We start from the raw sequence: 17391 nt of genomic DNA on the forward strand, positions 1-17391 counted from the left end.
GCTGGTTTGAGCTGCTTGCATTTCAATGTATTGTATAGTTTAAAGTAAATCTTTCTCTAGCTAATCAATATTTTTCTTCATGCTTGGCAAGGTGTTTTTTTTTTTTTCACATATAAAATACTTCTTTACCTAAACCCTGATAACATTTGCCTACATTATCTTCTTGAAATTATTGCTGTACCTTAAATATTAAGATAAAATGCTACCTGGTTTTAGAGATTAGCTATAAAATAAGTCTCTTTAAGTGTATGTGAATATTCAATTGAGTCAGCCACTTTCCACGCAAAGACAAGAGCTTTCCCACATCCTCCTTTGTCTTAAGTCAGTAATCAGGGTATGAGTTCTATTGTAGTTGCCCTATTTTGCTTTAATGACCTGTACTTGCTCAACAATAATAATTACATAATTATCACATTTTAAGTAGGTTCTGTTACTCTATAGCACAAACAATTTCATTTGTGGAATTGGAAGACAACTGGAAAAATGAAGTCTGTTTGGAACTACTTTATTCTCTAACATACTTAAAAGTTCTGCAGTGAGCACGTGTATACACACACACTGACTCACTGAGGGAATTTAATAGAGGGTAATATTGAATGAATTTAGGAAGTAAGTTGGAGAAAAATCCCCTTTTTAAAAAATTGTATAGTTGATAGGGAATTTATGTTTCTCCATTAGTTATGATTGAATTCATTTTTTCTCAGCAATATTAATATTTCCTTAGGAAAGATTTTGGTCTTTATGTAGAACTTTCATAATTCTGAATTGTTATTTGGTGGTAATATAAATTTAATATTTGTTCATATAGCTCATAATGTTCTCTAAATTTTACATTACCTTATTTTAATCTCCATTTCTTGGATGGTTTGAATGACCCTTTTTTTCCATCCCAATGTTCAGAGACATCAGGATCTTGCTGTTCTACTCTCTAGCAAATGTCAATCTGACATGCATCCATATGTGTGCCCTGGGGCGAGTGCTGGAGTGCTCACACCACCAGTGATTGCAGGTGTCCAAAAGAGAAGCAGCTTGTCCTCCTCACCAGGGGAAGCTCTGGTAAGTCATATGAGTCATGGAACAGGATTCCACATACAAGACAGCAATGGGAATGAGTTGGCCACACCTACAAGAGCTCCACAGACATACGTCACCAACAGCTGGGGAGGCCGAGGCGCACAGAAGTACAAGACACGTGCTGCATGCCCAGCACTCCAGCAACAGGCTCAGTCAACCAGTGTGTCACTAGAAGCATCACAGCTGTGCAGGAAGCAAGAATGGGTGGACAGTGGGAGAAGGTGGGGATTCTCATGGGCGGGAAGTGTTGGCCAGACCATGGGGAGCAGTCCCTGTGTGTTCAGTGGTGCCTCATGGACACACATTGGGATAATCCCCACTTCTCTGCAGATCTTTATGGCCATAGGCTGATAAACTAGAAATTCAGAATGAAGGGGCAGGTTGAGGAGGGTATGTGAGGAGTGGCAGGACTTGAGCAGCCATGCAGCTTTATTGCTCGGGTGGGGGCTGGGTCTATTGTTGCACATCATGTTAAGAGCTGTTACCAGTGTGAGCCATTCATGGTCAACAAGTATCTCAACCAAAAATTAAGGCGGAGCCATTGCACACGCCCATGAGTAAAAATATTGACAGTGGATATAAAGGTTTTGCCAGTCTCTCCAGAACTTTTCACACCAAATGTGTCTTTTCTCCCCTGTGACTGCAGCCAGGCTGGGCTTATTAGCTGCTGGATCACACTCTGCACAACTTCACTCCAGTGTTTTCAGCAAAGTACTGACTTATCATTGTGCTTGGGCACTGGGGAATTCTGATGCGTCTCTCCAGTCCTGAGGGCAATTTAGTTCAAGACTGAAGGATTCAAGCATTTGCTCTGCAAGGTTCTCTGGGGGTGGGGGCCATGTTGATGGAGAAGCTTGTTCTCCCACACCCCACTTCTCATCTCTTATCCTACATAGATGTTCAAAAGGATCTCTGGCTCCTGGAATGGGGTTCTTGGAGACCATGGCTTGGGCCTGTCCAGTGGCCTGGTCAATTCTAAGCTGTCATAGTCCTTTGCTGGCTTTGGCATTGCCTCATAAGGAGGCAGTTGCCATTGCCCTTGCCTTTTTCCCCCTGTCTGTCTCTCACAGCCTCATCTTCCCCCAGGGCCATCATTGTAGAGCAAGGGTCTGTTGCAGGGCCCCCTAAACTTTGCTGAATTGTTGTCACAATAAAAAAAATGTAGTGGCAAAATATACCCCTGTCTCACTTCAGCTTGCTGTGCACTTGCCATTATCTTGTCCCATAACCTAGGATCAGAAACATCAGCAGTATTGACCCATGGGTTAGTGTTTATATCCCAGAACTTCTGGACTTCTCTCTTATTTAGGGTTCAAACTCTAGTATCCAAGAGAGTATGAAGCACTTACAGCTGTGAGTCAGTAGGTTCTCTATTTCCCCTTCCACACCCTGTCTTATAGGCTTACTTCAGATGCCTGCTCAAGTGCCAGGTGTGTGAGCTCTCTCTCATCCAGCAAGGAGGTCCATGGAACAGGATAGAGGAGAATGTGACTTCAGAGTCACTAATCAAGACTTCCAGAGACTAAGCAGGAAACAGGTCTGATTTTATTGTGCAGTTACCATGTATATATACTCAGGCAGTAGCTAAGTAGATTACAGGCAACCACTAATGCAAATTCTGCTGTCTTTGCACTGATCAATGAAGGAGTGGGCCATGGAGCAAGTGCAGGGACTGCAACACATGGCCTCATGCCCAGGGCTGTGGCTATGAAGTAAGTAGCCTGCTGCTCACATGCCTAGCACAGGGGAGCAACCTGCCACTTAGACGCCCTTAAGATATACCATGTATGCTGTACTCCATGCACTTGTCCCCACAATTATTCAAGGCTACATGCTGGCCACACACTTTCTAAGGGCCCTCTTGACCTCACTGTTCCTCAGGCTGTAGATTAGGGGGTTCAGCATAGGGGTGAGGATGCTATAGAAGGCTGACCCCACCTTATCAAGGTGAGCTGACCTGTAGGATTTGGGTCTCATGTAGATAAAAATGGCAGCTCCATAAAAGAGCCCCACCACAGCCATGTGTGAGGAGCAGGTGGCAAAGGCCTTCTTGTGGGCTTCTGTGGAGGACAGCAGCCAGGATGAGACTGTAGGAGGTCAGGATGAGGCAGAAGGGCACCAGGATCATCAACACACAGCAGAAGTACATGACATCCTCAAAGACAGTCATGTCAGCACAAGCCAAGCGCACCAGAGTGGGGGCCTCACAGAAGAAATTATATGGAAATTATTTTGCCTGCTGCAAAACGGGAAGCTAAGGGCAACAACTGCCTGCATCAGCCTGTCAGCTGCTCCCAGTAACCAGGACCCCATGGTCATCCTCAGATACAGTGGCCAGCTCATGAGCATGGGATAGCGCAGAGGGTGGCATATGGCCGCATAGCGGTCATAGGACATGGCTGCTAAGAGGAAGCACTCTCCACCACCCAGAGTGAGAAGGAAGAGGAGCAAGAGGAAGGCTCCCAAAACTTCTGTTTCCATGAGATCCCTTTCTTCCGTCACTCACTTTTCTTTTCCAAGCACAAGTCCTGAAGTGACGCTGACATCAAAGAGGAAAAAAAAAAAAAAGTTTTACTGCTCATGGCATGTCAAGGGAAATCTTCTCCTTGTCTCCAGAGATAGTGATCACACCTCAGTCATATAGGAAGATAGCACATGCGGATAGATCTGTACCTTCCATTCTGTGTTTCAGTACAAGTGCACATTTGACACAATGTGAAAAGACAAATACAACGTCTTACTGTCAGAATTCTGACTCACTTCTCTCCCACAACTGCACAGTTAGCTGGTCATAAACTCAAGTTAATTCCCTGGGTTGTAAATGAATCCTCTCGGGGTAGTGGAGGGGCAGTTGCTGTTCAGAGCACGTGATTTCCTGATTTAGGATCCACATCAAGCAGAACACTGCTCACAGTAGGTTGGGAACAGCAGAGCTCCTACCTCACCCACATGGCATTCACCAGTAAAAACAGACACCAAGTCAAGAGTCAGGGAAAGAAAGGGCCTTGCTGAGCATCAGAAAGACAATTAGAGGAACAAAGCCCAGTTAATGAGAAGTCTGAAATCACAATCAAAACACCAGCAACACAACGGGGCGTGTACCCTGGTTCTCCTTAATTCAAAGTTTGAAAGGCGAATCTATTAAAAATAACCATTATTTGTTCAAAAGTATACAAGATACAAGGTTATAGATCATGTCAACTTGCCTTGTAAATATGAGGAAAGAGTGGAGTTAAAATGGAGTATTCACATTTATGTATCTATATTTGTGGGGCTGGTGACAGAGTGCAGGTCCTTATGCATCCTAGGCAAGTGCTGTACAACTGAGACACACCTGCCTTGCTTTAATTATTTTTTTCTTTTTTTTTTGAAGGTAATCAAAATTAAGTAATCATTTGATTAATATAACCTGATATTATATTATAATATTCCCCATAGAGGTATTGGTTATCACTAAGCAAAAAACCTGATGCAATGAAAACCAAAAGCAAAGATTCAAAACATAACAATAGATGCAATTGCTTAACTACATGGAATATAGTAAGAAAAAAAAAATTAACATACAGCAAAAATAGAAAAAAAACAAGGGAAAGTAATAAGTTCTTACCTGTTAATAATTACATCATTTGAACATAAAATGAATAAATTGAACACACAATAAATTCTTTGGTTATAAAACGTTAAGCAGCTGAATGGTTAAAAACACCAAAGTACACCTCTATGTTCATCCAAGAGAACCCCTCATATGTGAGATCTCACAGAGGAAAGTGCAGGAAAAAAGAGGATATTCCATGAATGGAAGCCAAAGAGAGCAGCAGCCAGCTACCCTTGAATTCAGATAAAATGACTGATGCTGAAAGAAACAAGAGTTGAAGTCACCATCATTATACAGGAGATGATTAATCAGGAGAATAAAACATACCCAATATATAAAGCAAGGCTGTTCACTGTGAGGACAGAGACAGCAGTGTCATAACGACAGGCACCTTCAACACCTGCCTTCAGCAATGGGAACCTCAACAAGACAGAAAACCAACAGGGCAGCCCTGGGTTTAATTGCACCTGAAACTAAGTGGATGCAGTGGGCAGGCAAGAACATGGCCCCCAACATGTTCTTATCCACAGACTCTGGCATCTCATGGGATGGATTCCATATTAGGGAATAAAGAAATCTCAACAGCACCAAGAGGAACCTTGGTGTTAGACCAGGACGCAAAGAAAAGACCACTGACTCCAATTAAAATCAAATTAAAGCAAGATTATTATTTCAACCAGCTGTGCTGCCTCTCCCAACAAAAAACACAGCGACAAGACAGCCCTGCACTTTCTGCAGCCCAGCTTTATAGCCCAGAAAGTTACACAAAGTTGGTTACAGATAACAAAACTCTGAGGAGCATAACACAAAGGCTAGTTCACATTTTTGCTGGCTGACATCAGAATTTATGAAGGTCATTAGAGCCTTAGTGAGGGTCCTTATCTGGCCAGGGAAGGCCAAGTTTCATGAGGCATCACTAAAGTTTAGAGAGTGCTGCTATCTGGTCAGAGAGAGCCAGACAGGGGTGAGTTCAAGGCACGGGCAGGCATTCCAAGCAAGATCAGAATTTGCAGTAATTTATAGTAAAGCCGAAATTAGATTTTCATGTCTTTTGGTGAAATGGCTCCTAATTTTAAGAGGGAATCACACTGGGTCTATCACTTGGTACAATGAAATTTTTAATTGACTCACCAAATATTGCACAGAAATACCTTAAAAGATAAAATGGCAAAGTGAAAACAAAATAAATTGATAGAACACAAAATCAGCAGTTCAATAGAGAAAATAAACTAATAATTTTTAAAGGCAGCATGAATCCACTTTGGGGGTGCCATTTTGTAAATCCTCCTGTTGGAATCACATAGCATGTGTCTTTCCCAGCCAATTTCTGAAGGCCCCCTTGACGTCCTTATTCCTCACGCTGTAGATGAGGGGGTTCAGCACAGGAGTAAAGATGGTGTAAAATGCAGAGACTACTTTGCTGTGGCCCACTGAGTGGTAGGACTTGGGTCTCATGTAAATGACCATGAGGGTGCCATAGAACAGCCCTACCACAGCCAGGTGAGAGGAGCAGGTGGTGAAGGCTTTCTTTCTGGCTGCAGCAGAATGCATTCTTAACACAGCAGCCAGGATGAGACTGTATGAGGCCACAATGAGAGACAGAGGGATCAAGAGTATCAGGGTGCAGCAAACATACCTGAAAAGCTCAAAAACAGTGGTGTCTGCACAAGCTAGGCTCACCAACAAAGGTACCTCACAGAAGAAGTGGTCTATCTCCCTGGAGTGGCAATAGGGGAAGCTTATAGTGGCACTGGCTTGCATCAGCCCATCAATCCCTCCCATAAGCCAGGAGCCTGCTACCAGTTGCGAACACAGCTTGTGGCTCATGAGAACATGGTAGCGCAATGGGTGGCATATGGCCACATAGCGGTCATAGGACATGGCTGACAGGAGGAAGCACTCTCCTCCTCCCAGAGTAAGGAACAAGAAGATCTGGGAACCACACCCAGCAGGAGAGATAGACCTGGAGTTCAGCAGGTAGTTGGCTGCCATTTTGGGGATGATGGTGGAGACCAGCATCAAGTCCATGAGGGAGAGCTGGCTGAGCAGGAAGTACATGGGGGTGTGAAGTCTGGGGTCTGTGTGGATGAACAGGATCATCAGGGCGTTGCCCACCAGGGAGGCGATGAAGGTCATGAACACCAGAGAAAACAGGACTTGATGGGTCTGTGTGTGGTCAAAGAGCCCCAGGAGAATGAAGTTCATCCCTGAGGAGTCAGTGGAGTTCTCCATGGCTGTGGGCAACCTGGAAGGCAGGAGGATGGCTGAGGAATTTGGCCTGGTTAAAATGAGGATCTGGAACTTCCTTAAAATGGCTTGGTCACCTGACAGAAAGCCTTATCCTGGAGGCCTAGCTATTTAATTTTCTTCTCTCCAGCAAAACATTTTCCGTAGCATTCACGGTTCATAGCTGCCAGGAGTTTAGTATACTCTCAATTCCAGCTAAATTAGAAAAAATGTATACACGGCCTTATACAAGCCTCTCTCTCAGGCTGCAGCAGAGTGCTAGTCTGAGAAGGCTGATGCTTTGGCCTGTGATTGCCAATGTGATGCCTTTCATGTCATCCTGGCCCAAAGAAGCCATGTTGTGTAATCCCAGGTTTCTACATTGGAATATCTCCCTGTTGGAGGACTTTTGAATTCATGTAGATTAGTGGATGTTGCATTTTCTCTTGTGATTGTAACTTTTCAGTTTTCTCACACTTGTATTTAAGGGAGTTTCTGGAGATTTCCTTCAATGCTAGGATGAATTGAAATTTAAAATTTAAATAAGCATTCTAAACAAAATGTATAACCACTGAAATCAGACTTTGCTGTTTAGGAAAGTAAACATGACTAAATTTCTCTATTCCACAAAGGCAGGGGTGTGCCCCACCACGCCCACCTCCTCACCTGGTCACCACTTCTCCTGATCAGGAGCCATTGGTCAGTACAACACCCTCCAGGCAACTATCTTCCACATCTAGTAGGTTCTCAAAGAGCTGCTATGTTAGACTGAAAATTCCTATTTAAAAAGATAATTTCTTAGAGGAACTTAAATAACATGAAGAAACAAACTGTGCTACTTGCAGGCTCTCACACTTAAGTAATCCTAGGTTCTTACAGGCAGGAGACAAGCACCAGTCTGTTAATTAAGACTGGTCCAAACAAGCTTCTTCACATGAAGTTAGTGTGGATTACAAACAGGACACAGAGCCTCTCTGTTATTCACAGAGATGGCTCTCTTGTAATGAAACATCCAGATTGTGTTTCTCTGCCATGATGTCCTTCATGGGTGAAAGGCTCTCTTCTCACACCTCAGTGAGATTTATCTTCTCCTTATAAATTTAAGTTTGTACAGAGAATAATAGATTAATGACTACCAATAAAAAATGCATGAGTTCAGTCATAATCTATGTGTAGCAGGCCATTTCTGATTTATTTTTTCAATTTAATTAAAACCCAAGATAAATTTTGTAAGTGGGCAGCACACCTCTAATAAACACTGCAGCTATAGTGACTAATGTAGTATGCCAACAATGCTCTTTAAATTTAAATACTTAGATGTTCTTGTTATCAAAACAGCCATTGTTCTAATTATCATAATATTTAACATTATTGTTATAATATTGAACATATCACTATCATGCTCTCTTAATTGCATATGTATGTATGTATATATATATATATATATATATATATATATATATATATATATATATATCCAGTTTACCAATTCTTAATCACTGCTGCATCAGTTAGACATTATGCATATAGGATATTATACTTATAAATGCCTGGTAAGTCTCTAATACTCATATTGTGATCTAAGTCCTTTAAATGTGGTAAGAGTTTCTGTAGTAATCAATCTTAAATTGTTGCCTTTATTCTTTGAAGATAAATGAATCCCTTACTTTCTCACTATATTCAGCTGTCAATCTTTTTCAATTCCTGCAGCTGTGATGTTGTTAGATATTTTCAGGAGCAGTAATAATTTGCCGGTCATAATACCGTGAAAATAAGTTTTGAGTCACATTTCCCAAGATACCAAGGCAGAAACTGTTCCACTCCTTGACGCCTGGATTAATCTGCAAACTCATTGTAAAATATTTTCCTCTTCTTTTTATTGAAAATGTTTCTTACACATCTTGTTATTTATACACAATTGCTTTGTTTTATCATTTATATATACTGTAGATATCTTCCCTGAACTATTTTATAGAATCCAAAATTTTATAACACTATTTAGGACCAAACTTTGCATTATATACACCCGTGTTGGTGGACTTACATGCTGTTACTCATATGTGGATGGGCTGCATTATGTGAGTAGCTTTTCAAATCTGAATGCTCTGCATAATTTTGGGATAAAGGTGCCACTGATTGCTATGTAAACTATATTCATAATCACTGTGAGTTTGGTATTGATTTTCAATGTTAGCAAATACTGCTATCATATATCTCAGTCTTACAAATGCACTGGTCCAAGCTTGTCTTCCCACTGCTTGGTGTGGATGGAAAGGCTGTGCTCTGTGACTGGCTCAACCACAGATGAAGGAGGGCTTGCTGTGGCTAAGCCAGGTAACACAGTGTACTGTGGACAGAGGTGTGATTATGGGTGGCTAAATTAGCCTGAGAGTGGAAGGAAAGCATCCAAGTCCTGCACAAATCTACTCAGAATAGATGTGTGAGATGTGGGGCAGGTCACCAGCCCCCTGAGACATGCCCCAGCAGGTCCCAGACTTGAGAGAACCTCATACTGCCCTGGAGTCTTCCAGCCCTGGCTTCCTGCTGCTGTGGATTCACTCTCTGACCTGTGTTTTATAAAAACAGCAACAGCTGTGCTGACACCAGCTTCCTACGAGATCTGCAGAGCGTAAAATACTTCAATGTAATTTGCACTTTCTATTCATATGTGAAGAAAAAAATCATTTGACACTAAAAGTATTTCAAAACATTTTTGTGATCTGATGAACTTTTCACTCACTGAACACTCCTTTCTATTTAAATTTCCACATGAAGTATCCTGTGGAATGTCTGCATATTAACAAGTGGACACCGAAAATCCAGAAATTTATGTGAGTTGTTAGGACAAATTCTTAAATTAAAGAACTAATATGCATTTGTCTTCCTTTCCTTATCTCAATAGAATCATTTCTTTTAATAATGTGTATACAGAAATACAGATTGTGGTCTGGGGACTTAATTTTGAAAAATCTATATACCTTAGCAGTAGTTGGATAAAATTAGGCAACTTAAATCAATATTCACCTCAACTTTATTCTGTACAGACTGGACAGCCTAACTATATGTATTAGGACAGTATGCACTTCTTCCATTGTTTGGCGATTACAAAAGAAAATTCATGCAAAAACTTGGTAGCATGCATGACCCTTCAGTTCCACAAATATTGCCCATAATTATTAGGTTTAGAATATTATTACAATTGGTCATGAATAGATACTGCCTATCCAAATATTTTGGAAAAATAAATAAGTACTTTAGGATTATAATATTGTGTGTGTGTTTGTGTGCGTGTGTGTGAATATATATATATATATATATATATATATATATATATATATATATATATATATATATATTTCAAAGACAATACTATCAACATCACTTTGGACTCTGAACTTTGTCCATGTTTCATAATTTCTTTGAATACACAACAGTCGCACAAGAGCACCGGTAATTTAATCATTGTAATGCTATTGTGCCCTTTCATTATTAGTCTTGAAATTCTTCATAAATTAGCAAATTAATTTTAATTAGTAAAATTAATATACTTAAAGAATTGAATTAGTAAAATTAATATGCTAAAGAATTATTTTGAGTTAATATATCATGGATATTTTCATGTACACTATAATTTTCACAATTTTTTTTTCAAATTTGGAAGCATTAAGTCAAATGATAAAATCCTAGAATGTGTTCATCACAAAAAAAAATAGATGTTGTGGCCAAATGAATACATTTATGTATGCCTCCATACAATTAATTTCAAGAAACATTTGTGGGGACAAAGAATTGTCAGTTCACTGCCCATTTCCTCTCTATATTGAAAACAATGACATCCTGCTTTGCTTATTTCCCAATTACATAAGCTTTGTGATTATGGAGAGCTCACTTCTTACATCTACAGAGTATGTCCACCCACTTTATTGTGGCTCCCCAGAATGAAAAAAACTACAATCTTTCCACCGAAGTTGCATGTCACATATCTTGCTGAGCAATACTTAGATTTGTCCTGAATAGGGTAGTTTTCTTCAATCAATCACAGAATTTACCATAAAGCACCCTTCACTAGGTCTCCCAGAGACAGAGTGTTAGCTCACTTCCAATATGGATGATAACAGCTGTGGCAAATATCGCACTAAGCCCCACTTGGTCAAAGATCGTCTTATCTAATGTTACAACAGATAAATGAGGCAGACTGTGCTTACATTTTAGAATTGCAGATGTAGAAAGAGAGTATTTAGAAAATGGGTTTTTTTAGTTTCCTGAAAAATCAAAGGGAAATGTTTGTTCTTAAACTAGAGAACATGACTCCAGAATGCAGGCCTGAGAGAGTCCTCCTAGGTTTCCCCATTCCCAGGTTTCATTGCAAGTACAACAGTGTCAAGACTCATGTACTGAATAAATCAAATAACATGAAATAAAAAATGGACTTTCCAAGGCTTAGGCTGCATCCAAGGATAAGCTTTCTAGTAACTGACAAGTTAATTCAAGTAGGGCACACCACTGTGATAGTCATTCTCAGCAGATGCAGTGCCCCAAACACCCTTATTGCACAAAGAAGTAGGTGAGAAATACTTTATTAATTTACCACATATGAAAACTCTTTGACTATAGGAATGCTGACCTAACCCATGGGAAGCAGTGGCTCTGTCCCCCTTGTAGTTTTAATCACTAGCCAACCCGTCAGTGTGTTCCAGTGAACCCCCATTCCACAGGAGTGGGTTGAGGGCAATCAGGTGGGCTTGTGCATGACATTATTACTGGTTTCTACTATGGCAGTGACAGGTCCTGAGGGATAGGCACACCTGTCTGCAGTCAGTGTTTTAAAATGTGGATAGAAGCTGTATCCCAAAGTCATAAGGAAAACACAGGAGTGAAGACAGAGTGATTAATCTGTTACTGTTTCCTAGTCAGCTCTCACTTCATCATAGAAGCCACTGCTCTCATCTACTCAAAAACTCCCAGAGTTAGGTGCACAGGTTTAAGTGAGAGGATTCACTGCATTCATCTAACCCTGAGCTGAACCTGAGCATCTCTCACTGCTCCTGAATTCCCCATCACCAATATTTTTTGCCTAATTTCAACTTGATAAAATGAAATCATTTAATTTAAGCATAGAAAATATGTAGTCTCTGTAGAAATTGACAGGTCTAATACAATTACTGTGTTTATGCACAAACATTCAGACTTCAGTTTCTCCTGGTACTATGCACTGCCTGTTGGAATAGCTTACTATCAACTACACTGTGAGAATTTTAAAAATATAATTTGTTCATTAACATGGGGTGAAAATGTAGAACTAACGTTGTACCTGGAAATAACCTAAAGGAAGGAAAAGCACCTTGAGTACACTGAAGTTGTCGCTTCTTTAAGTTCCTTTTCAATAGACAATGAGAACTATTATACAACTATGAAATTGTTACCAGGGAATCCATAGTGACAGTCACAATGATCATGATATTTGACAGAGGTAACAGTTATGTTTTGCAAATTTTACAAAATGTGTTTGCAGAGAGTAAAAGGAAAGATAAGAACTTATTGGATGAGATCAAGATACTTTAATTCTTGATTTTAAAATTAGGTACAGGCCTTAAAAATATGAAAAAAAATTTACAGCAATGTAAGCTTTAGAGAACACTACCTCTTTCCAGCACTCAGGCTAAGTCTTGGTACTGATCTGCCTTCTGAGCAGCCACTGTGCAGGGCCCAGAGCTCCCAGGCTCTCACCCTGGACTACTCTGTACTTGTATAAAAGGCACTGTTGCTTGTGTAAAATGAGAGGCACCCATCCAAAGTCCTAGAGCACCTTACCATCAGGCTTAAGAAGTCTCGACAGCAGCATGTTCAGTAGGATGGGGTGACAAGACATTTTCTCTTCTTATTAGCTCAATGCAGATGATTCTCAAATCCCAGGATATTGGATCCCTGAAGCAAACTTCCTGCAGGGCTAGTGCACTGTTATTACCAGGATATGATTCATTGAAAGGAGGCAGATTTCCAACAATAAATGAGATGGTACTTGTAAATGAATTCTCTCTTTCCTGGGAATGCAATCCAGTCTTTTGGCCTGTACTTTAGCAATATCCATGTGTCAAGAAAGATCTGAAAGTTACAGAGGATAGAGTGTCTTAGAAATACCTTGCTCTAAAATATGTCATTTTAAAGTGGAAAACAAAATTAGGTCTAAATGTTACTAAAAGAAAATAAAAAGTTGTGAAAGAAGTAATTCAGATGAAAACAAAATAAGTCAAAGTAAAAAACAAAATAGTTCATCTCAATATTTTATTTTGATTGTCTTGGAGTTGAATTTGTACTAATTATTTTTTCCTTTGACTTTTATACAAATAATATCTAGACATTTTCACAACACATAAATATGTTTCATTATTTTATTTTAAAATTAAGACCTTTGCAAGCTTGCCACATGTCTTGGCGAAAATTATTATTGATTTATAAAAATTCACCAGTTAAAGACAAAACATATAGTCTGACCACCTGAAACATCATTTTTGAAATTCAATTTTTATCTAATATTTTATAATTTATCATAAAATGTTTCTATGAAACTTCAGATTCTCAATGTCATCATTCTTCCAATGGAAATGGAAGACTCTGTTAAAGGGTTTACTCTATTGCTGGGGTTGTGGTACAGTGGTAGAGCGCTTGCCTAGGATGCATGAGGCTTTGGGTTTTAACCTTAACACAACATAAAAATACTGAACAAAACAAAATGCATAGTATAACCAAACATGTAAGTTTTATTGTTTAAAGTAAAATGAAAGAGGATGAAGATGTATTACACAAATACACAATTAGTAAAAACAGTTCATCTTCAGCCATTGAATTAAAGTGAGTGTTTGAAAATACTCAACAAACAACTGAATATATAATTTCATTTTTTTCTTTTATACTAAATTTAATATAGCATTTTAAATGTCATATATGGTCCATGAATGAACTACCAAGTTGGGCTCATTGGGGAGACTGCATGCTTTATTATTTCTTTCCAAGAATAAAAACATCAATTTAACAAAATTAAAAAAAAAATCAGACAGTAAAATAATACAGAAATATAGAACTTTCACAGCAATCAGGGGAAGCCAAGCTAAAAACAAAATAAGTTACCAAGACACTCACTAGAAGTTCTAAAAAATAAAGTCTGATAACAATGGATGCAAAAGAATATTGAGCACTGTGGTGGTGGAAATGTCATATTAACATTCTGTTTCAGCAAACAAGTCAAGAAAAAGTTCACCATCCATCTACCTAAATAATAGTTATTAAAAACAACAACAACAAATTTTGATCCCACAAATAAGCTTTAATTTCCACAGATCCAAACTGAACATAGTCCAGACATCCTCCAAAGCACATGGGGTAGCACATTGTGGCATTTTAGACAATAGAAGACCTGTAGGATTTAAACAGGGTGAAGAACTGGTGAGAGCAGAGTTGCAGAGGAGTCTTTGAACTGAGAGAAAAACACAGGATGTAGGACTATTCATCATGGGGTTCCAAGGACAAGAATAGAACAGGCCAAACTAAATAATGGGATAAACAGCAGATCCATGGTCATTCTTGAGGGTGCTTCACTGGTGGTGGAGGGACTTGGGAGGCTGGTGCATGTAGCCTTTCTTGATTACAGTGTAGACTATTAGGCTTGTATTTATTGAAATTTCTTGAAAGAAAAGGCTGGGTTGTGAGCATCCTACTTCTTAAAAAGTATACCTCAGTTGAAACATAGATAATAATCCCAAAATTGCTGGAATAGTGAATTCACTTTTGAGTAAAAGTTCATTAAAACATGCAGGTTTATTGATAAGTAAAATGTGGGGGGCAGATATACAGATCCAAGGGAATCCAATTGTTCTCCCTTATCTCTGGTTTTGGGCACCATAGACTCAGTTACCTGCAATCAACTACAAACTGAAAACTTAAAATTAAAAAATCCAGAAATACATATTCCATAAGTATAGAATCTGGCACAGCAATGCTCCAGTCTGACCTGAAAAGATGAACCTCTCCACTTAATGAGAAAAGAATTATAGGCAGAGGTTGCAGAGATCTTTGCTAAGAGTAAATATACATGTGAAACTGCAAAGAAGGAAAAAGAAAAACATGCTACTTTTGCTCTTGTACCTCAAGTTGCAAAAGTTATGGCCACAGCACTCAGTGTTCAGCTAAGGTCAACAATGTTTTCAAAGAGAGCATCAGTGGTTCCAGGTATCCCCTGGGCAATGTGGATCATGTCTCTAATTCATAAGGAGGGGTCCCTGTAATTACCCTTCTAAAAATCCCACCAGTCACTCTGCCCAACCACAAAAGCTGGGGCAATGTAGTGCACTGTTAATGAAGCGTCAAGGCCACACACTGGCCACACACTTTCTCAGGGCCCCCTTGACCTCGCTGTTCCTTAGGCTGTAGATGAGTGGGTTCAGCATAGGGGTGAAGATGCTATAAAAGGCTGACACCACCTTATCGTGGTGAGCTGACCTGTAGGATTTGGGTCTTATGTAGATAAAAATGGCAGCTCCATAAAAGAGCCCCACCACAGCCACATGTGAGGAGCAGGTGGCAAAGGCCTTCTTGCGGGCTTCTGTGGAGCGCATGTGGAGGACAGCAGCCAGGATGAGACTGTAGGAGGTCAGGATGAGGCAGAAGGGCACCAGGAGCATCCACACACAGCAGAAGTACATGACATTCTCAAAGACAGACGTGTCAGCACAAGCCAACCGCACCAGCGTAGGGGCCTCACAGAAGAAATGGTCTATCTCTCGCCTGCTGCAAAATGGGAAGCTCAGGGCAACAACTGCCTGCATCAGCCCGTCAGCTGCTCCCAGGAACCAGGACCCCATGGTCATCCTCAGACACAGTGGCCAGCTCATGAGCATGGGATAGCGCAGAGGGTGGCATACATCCACATAGCGGTCATAGGCCATGGCTGCTAAGAGGAAGCACTCCCCACCACCCAGAGTGAGAAGGAAGAAGATCTGCAAGCCACAGCCAGCAGGGGAGATGGACTTGTTTCCAGTCAAGTAGTCAGCAGCCATTTTGGGCACAGTGGTGGAAACCAGCATGGCATCCATGAGGGACAGTTGGCTCAGGAGGAAGTACATGGGCGTATGGAGCCAGAGGTCCAACTGAATCAGGAGAAACATGAGGGCATTGCCCACTAGAGCCGTGAAAGCTATTGTCAGAACCATCCCAAAGAGAAACTGTTGGGCTCTGGAGTGGCCCAAGAGACCTAGGAGAATGAAGTCGGAACTGGTGTTCCCACTTTCCATGATTTCAAACAACAGAAGAGACACTGTCACTGGAAACATAGGAGAGAAATTAATTTTTAAATGCCCCTTGTTATTTATATCCTTCTAAATAATCACATGTGTAATCATGAAACCTATTTCAAATCTTTCATCTCTCATTTTTCTTCTTGTTTTTATTTTTGGTGCTGGGGATTGAACTCACGGGTGCTCGGCCACTGAGCCACATGCCCAGCCCTGTTTTGTATTTTATTTTGAAACAGGGTCTCACTGAGTTCCCTAGTGCCTCACCATTGCTAAGGCTGGCTTCTAACCTGCAATTCTTTTGTCTCAGTCTCCCGAGCTGCTGGGATTACCGGCATATGCCACCATGCCTGGCTTCTTCTACTTTTTAAACATGTTTAAATCAAGATAAAATTAACTAAAAGGGTATTTGTTCTGTCATTTTGAAGTTTCACATGATAAATGCCTCCTAGGTTGAGTGTGATTAATTGGCAAACCAAATCCTAATTCCTGAGAAGTTGCTATGACATGCAAGACAGGCCTTTTATTTACTTGGTGCCCAAATAAATAGGTGAGCAGGAATGGTGTACGTGTGTCATTCATATTGATGCTTTAATGGTGTCCTGCATGATCAATATTCTTAGAGATGAATTGTCAATATCTTACTTTCAAAAAATGATGTACTTACTAATGAAGATTCCAAATCTAAAACACATGAAACTTGGTTAAACTACCAAAATCATGATGTTTTCCCTGATGCTGACTGAATCTGGAAAGCCCTTTCTAAAACTGGAGGGCTTACCTTCTCAGATCTAGAAGGCAGGAAGATACCGTTTGCAGACAGAAGCATAACTTCATGTGAAGTTGGTAGTTCCTTAGTCACTTCCACAGTTTTAAACTTTTTTTTTTTTTTTTTTTTAATTTTTTATTGTGGGTTGTTCAAAACATTACAAATTTCTTGACATATCATATTCCACACTTTGATTCAAGTGGGTTATGAACTCCCACCTTCACCCCATACACAGATTGCAGAATCACATCAGTTACACATCCATTGATTTACAAATTGCCATACTAGTGTCTGTTGTGCTCCACTGCCTTTCCCATCCTCCACCCTCCCCCCTCCCCACCTCTCCCCTCCCCTCCCCTCCTCTCTCTCTACCTCCTCCACTGTATAACCCTGAGGGTCTCCTTCCATTACCATGCAATTTCCCTTCTCTCTCCCTTTCCCTC

General features: G+C 40.3%; 2 protein-coding genes and 1 pseudogene across 2 annotated transcripts; all 3 read right to left on the minus strand.

Annotated features, from left to right (window-relative positions):
- Positions 1-2901: 2901 nt before the first annotated feature.
- LOC139705853 (olfactory receptor 2T12-like) lies at positions 2902-3555 on the minus strand (annotated as a pseudogene).
- A 2410-nt stretch (positions 3556-5965) lies between these two features.
- On the minus strand, positions 5966-6901 carry LOC139705854 (olfactory receptor 2T33-like). The gene has a single exon (XM_071612754.1). It carries the CDS (start codon positions 6899-6901, stop codon positions 5966-5968), a length of 936 nt encoding a protein of 311 aa, XP_071468855.1.
- Positions 6902-10960: 4059 nt separating this feature from the next.
- Positions 10961-16179, minus strand: LOC139705855 (olfactory receptor 2T8-like). Its single transcript, XM_071612755.1, has 3 exons — positions 15278-16179; positions 12207-12271; positions 10961-11061 (listed from the first exon to the last, which is right to left on the minus strand). Exons 1-3 carry the CDS (start codon positions 16177-16179, stop codon positions 10961-10963), a joined length of 1068 nt encoding a protein of 355 aa, XP_071468856.1.
- Between the last annotated feature and the right edge of the window lie 1212 nt (positions 16180-17391).

Source organism: Marmota flaviventris, chromosome 5 (assembly GCF_047511675.1).
Source record: "Marmota flaviventris isolate mMarFla1 chromosome 5, mMarFla1.hap1, whole genome shotgun sequence".
NCBI lineage: Eukaryota > Metazoa > Chordata > Mammalia > Rodentia > Sciuridae > Marmota > Marmota flaviventris.

Bases quoted from the DNA above. Each gene is read 5' to 3' on its own strand.
- LOC139705854 (XM_071612754.1), bottom strand. From the start codon at position 6,901: ATGGAGAACTCCACTGACTCCTCAGGGATGAACTTCATTCTCCTGGGG.
- LOC139705855 (XM_071612755.1), bottom strand. From the start codon at position 16,179: ATGGAAAGTGGGAACACCAGTTCCGACTTCATTCTCCTAGGTCTCTTG. The intron at 12,272-15,277 runs GTGTGTGGCCAG...TCTATTGAAAAG, and splicing joins GTCAAGGGGGCCCTGAGAAA to GAACTTAAAGAAGCGACAAC. The intron at 11,062-12,206 runs GTACAACGTTAG...TTGTAACATTAG, and splicing joins TTCCTTTAGGTTATTTCCAG to ATAAGACGATCTTTGACCAA.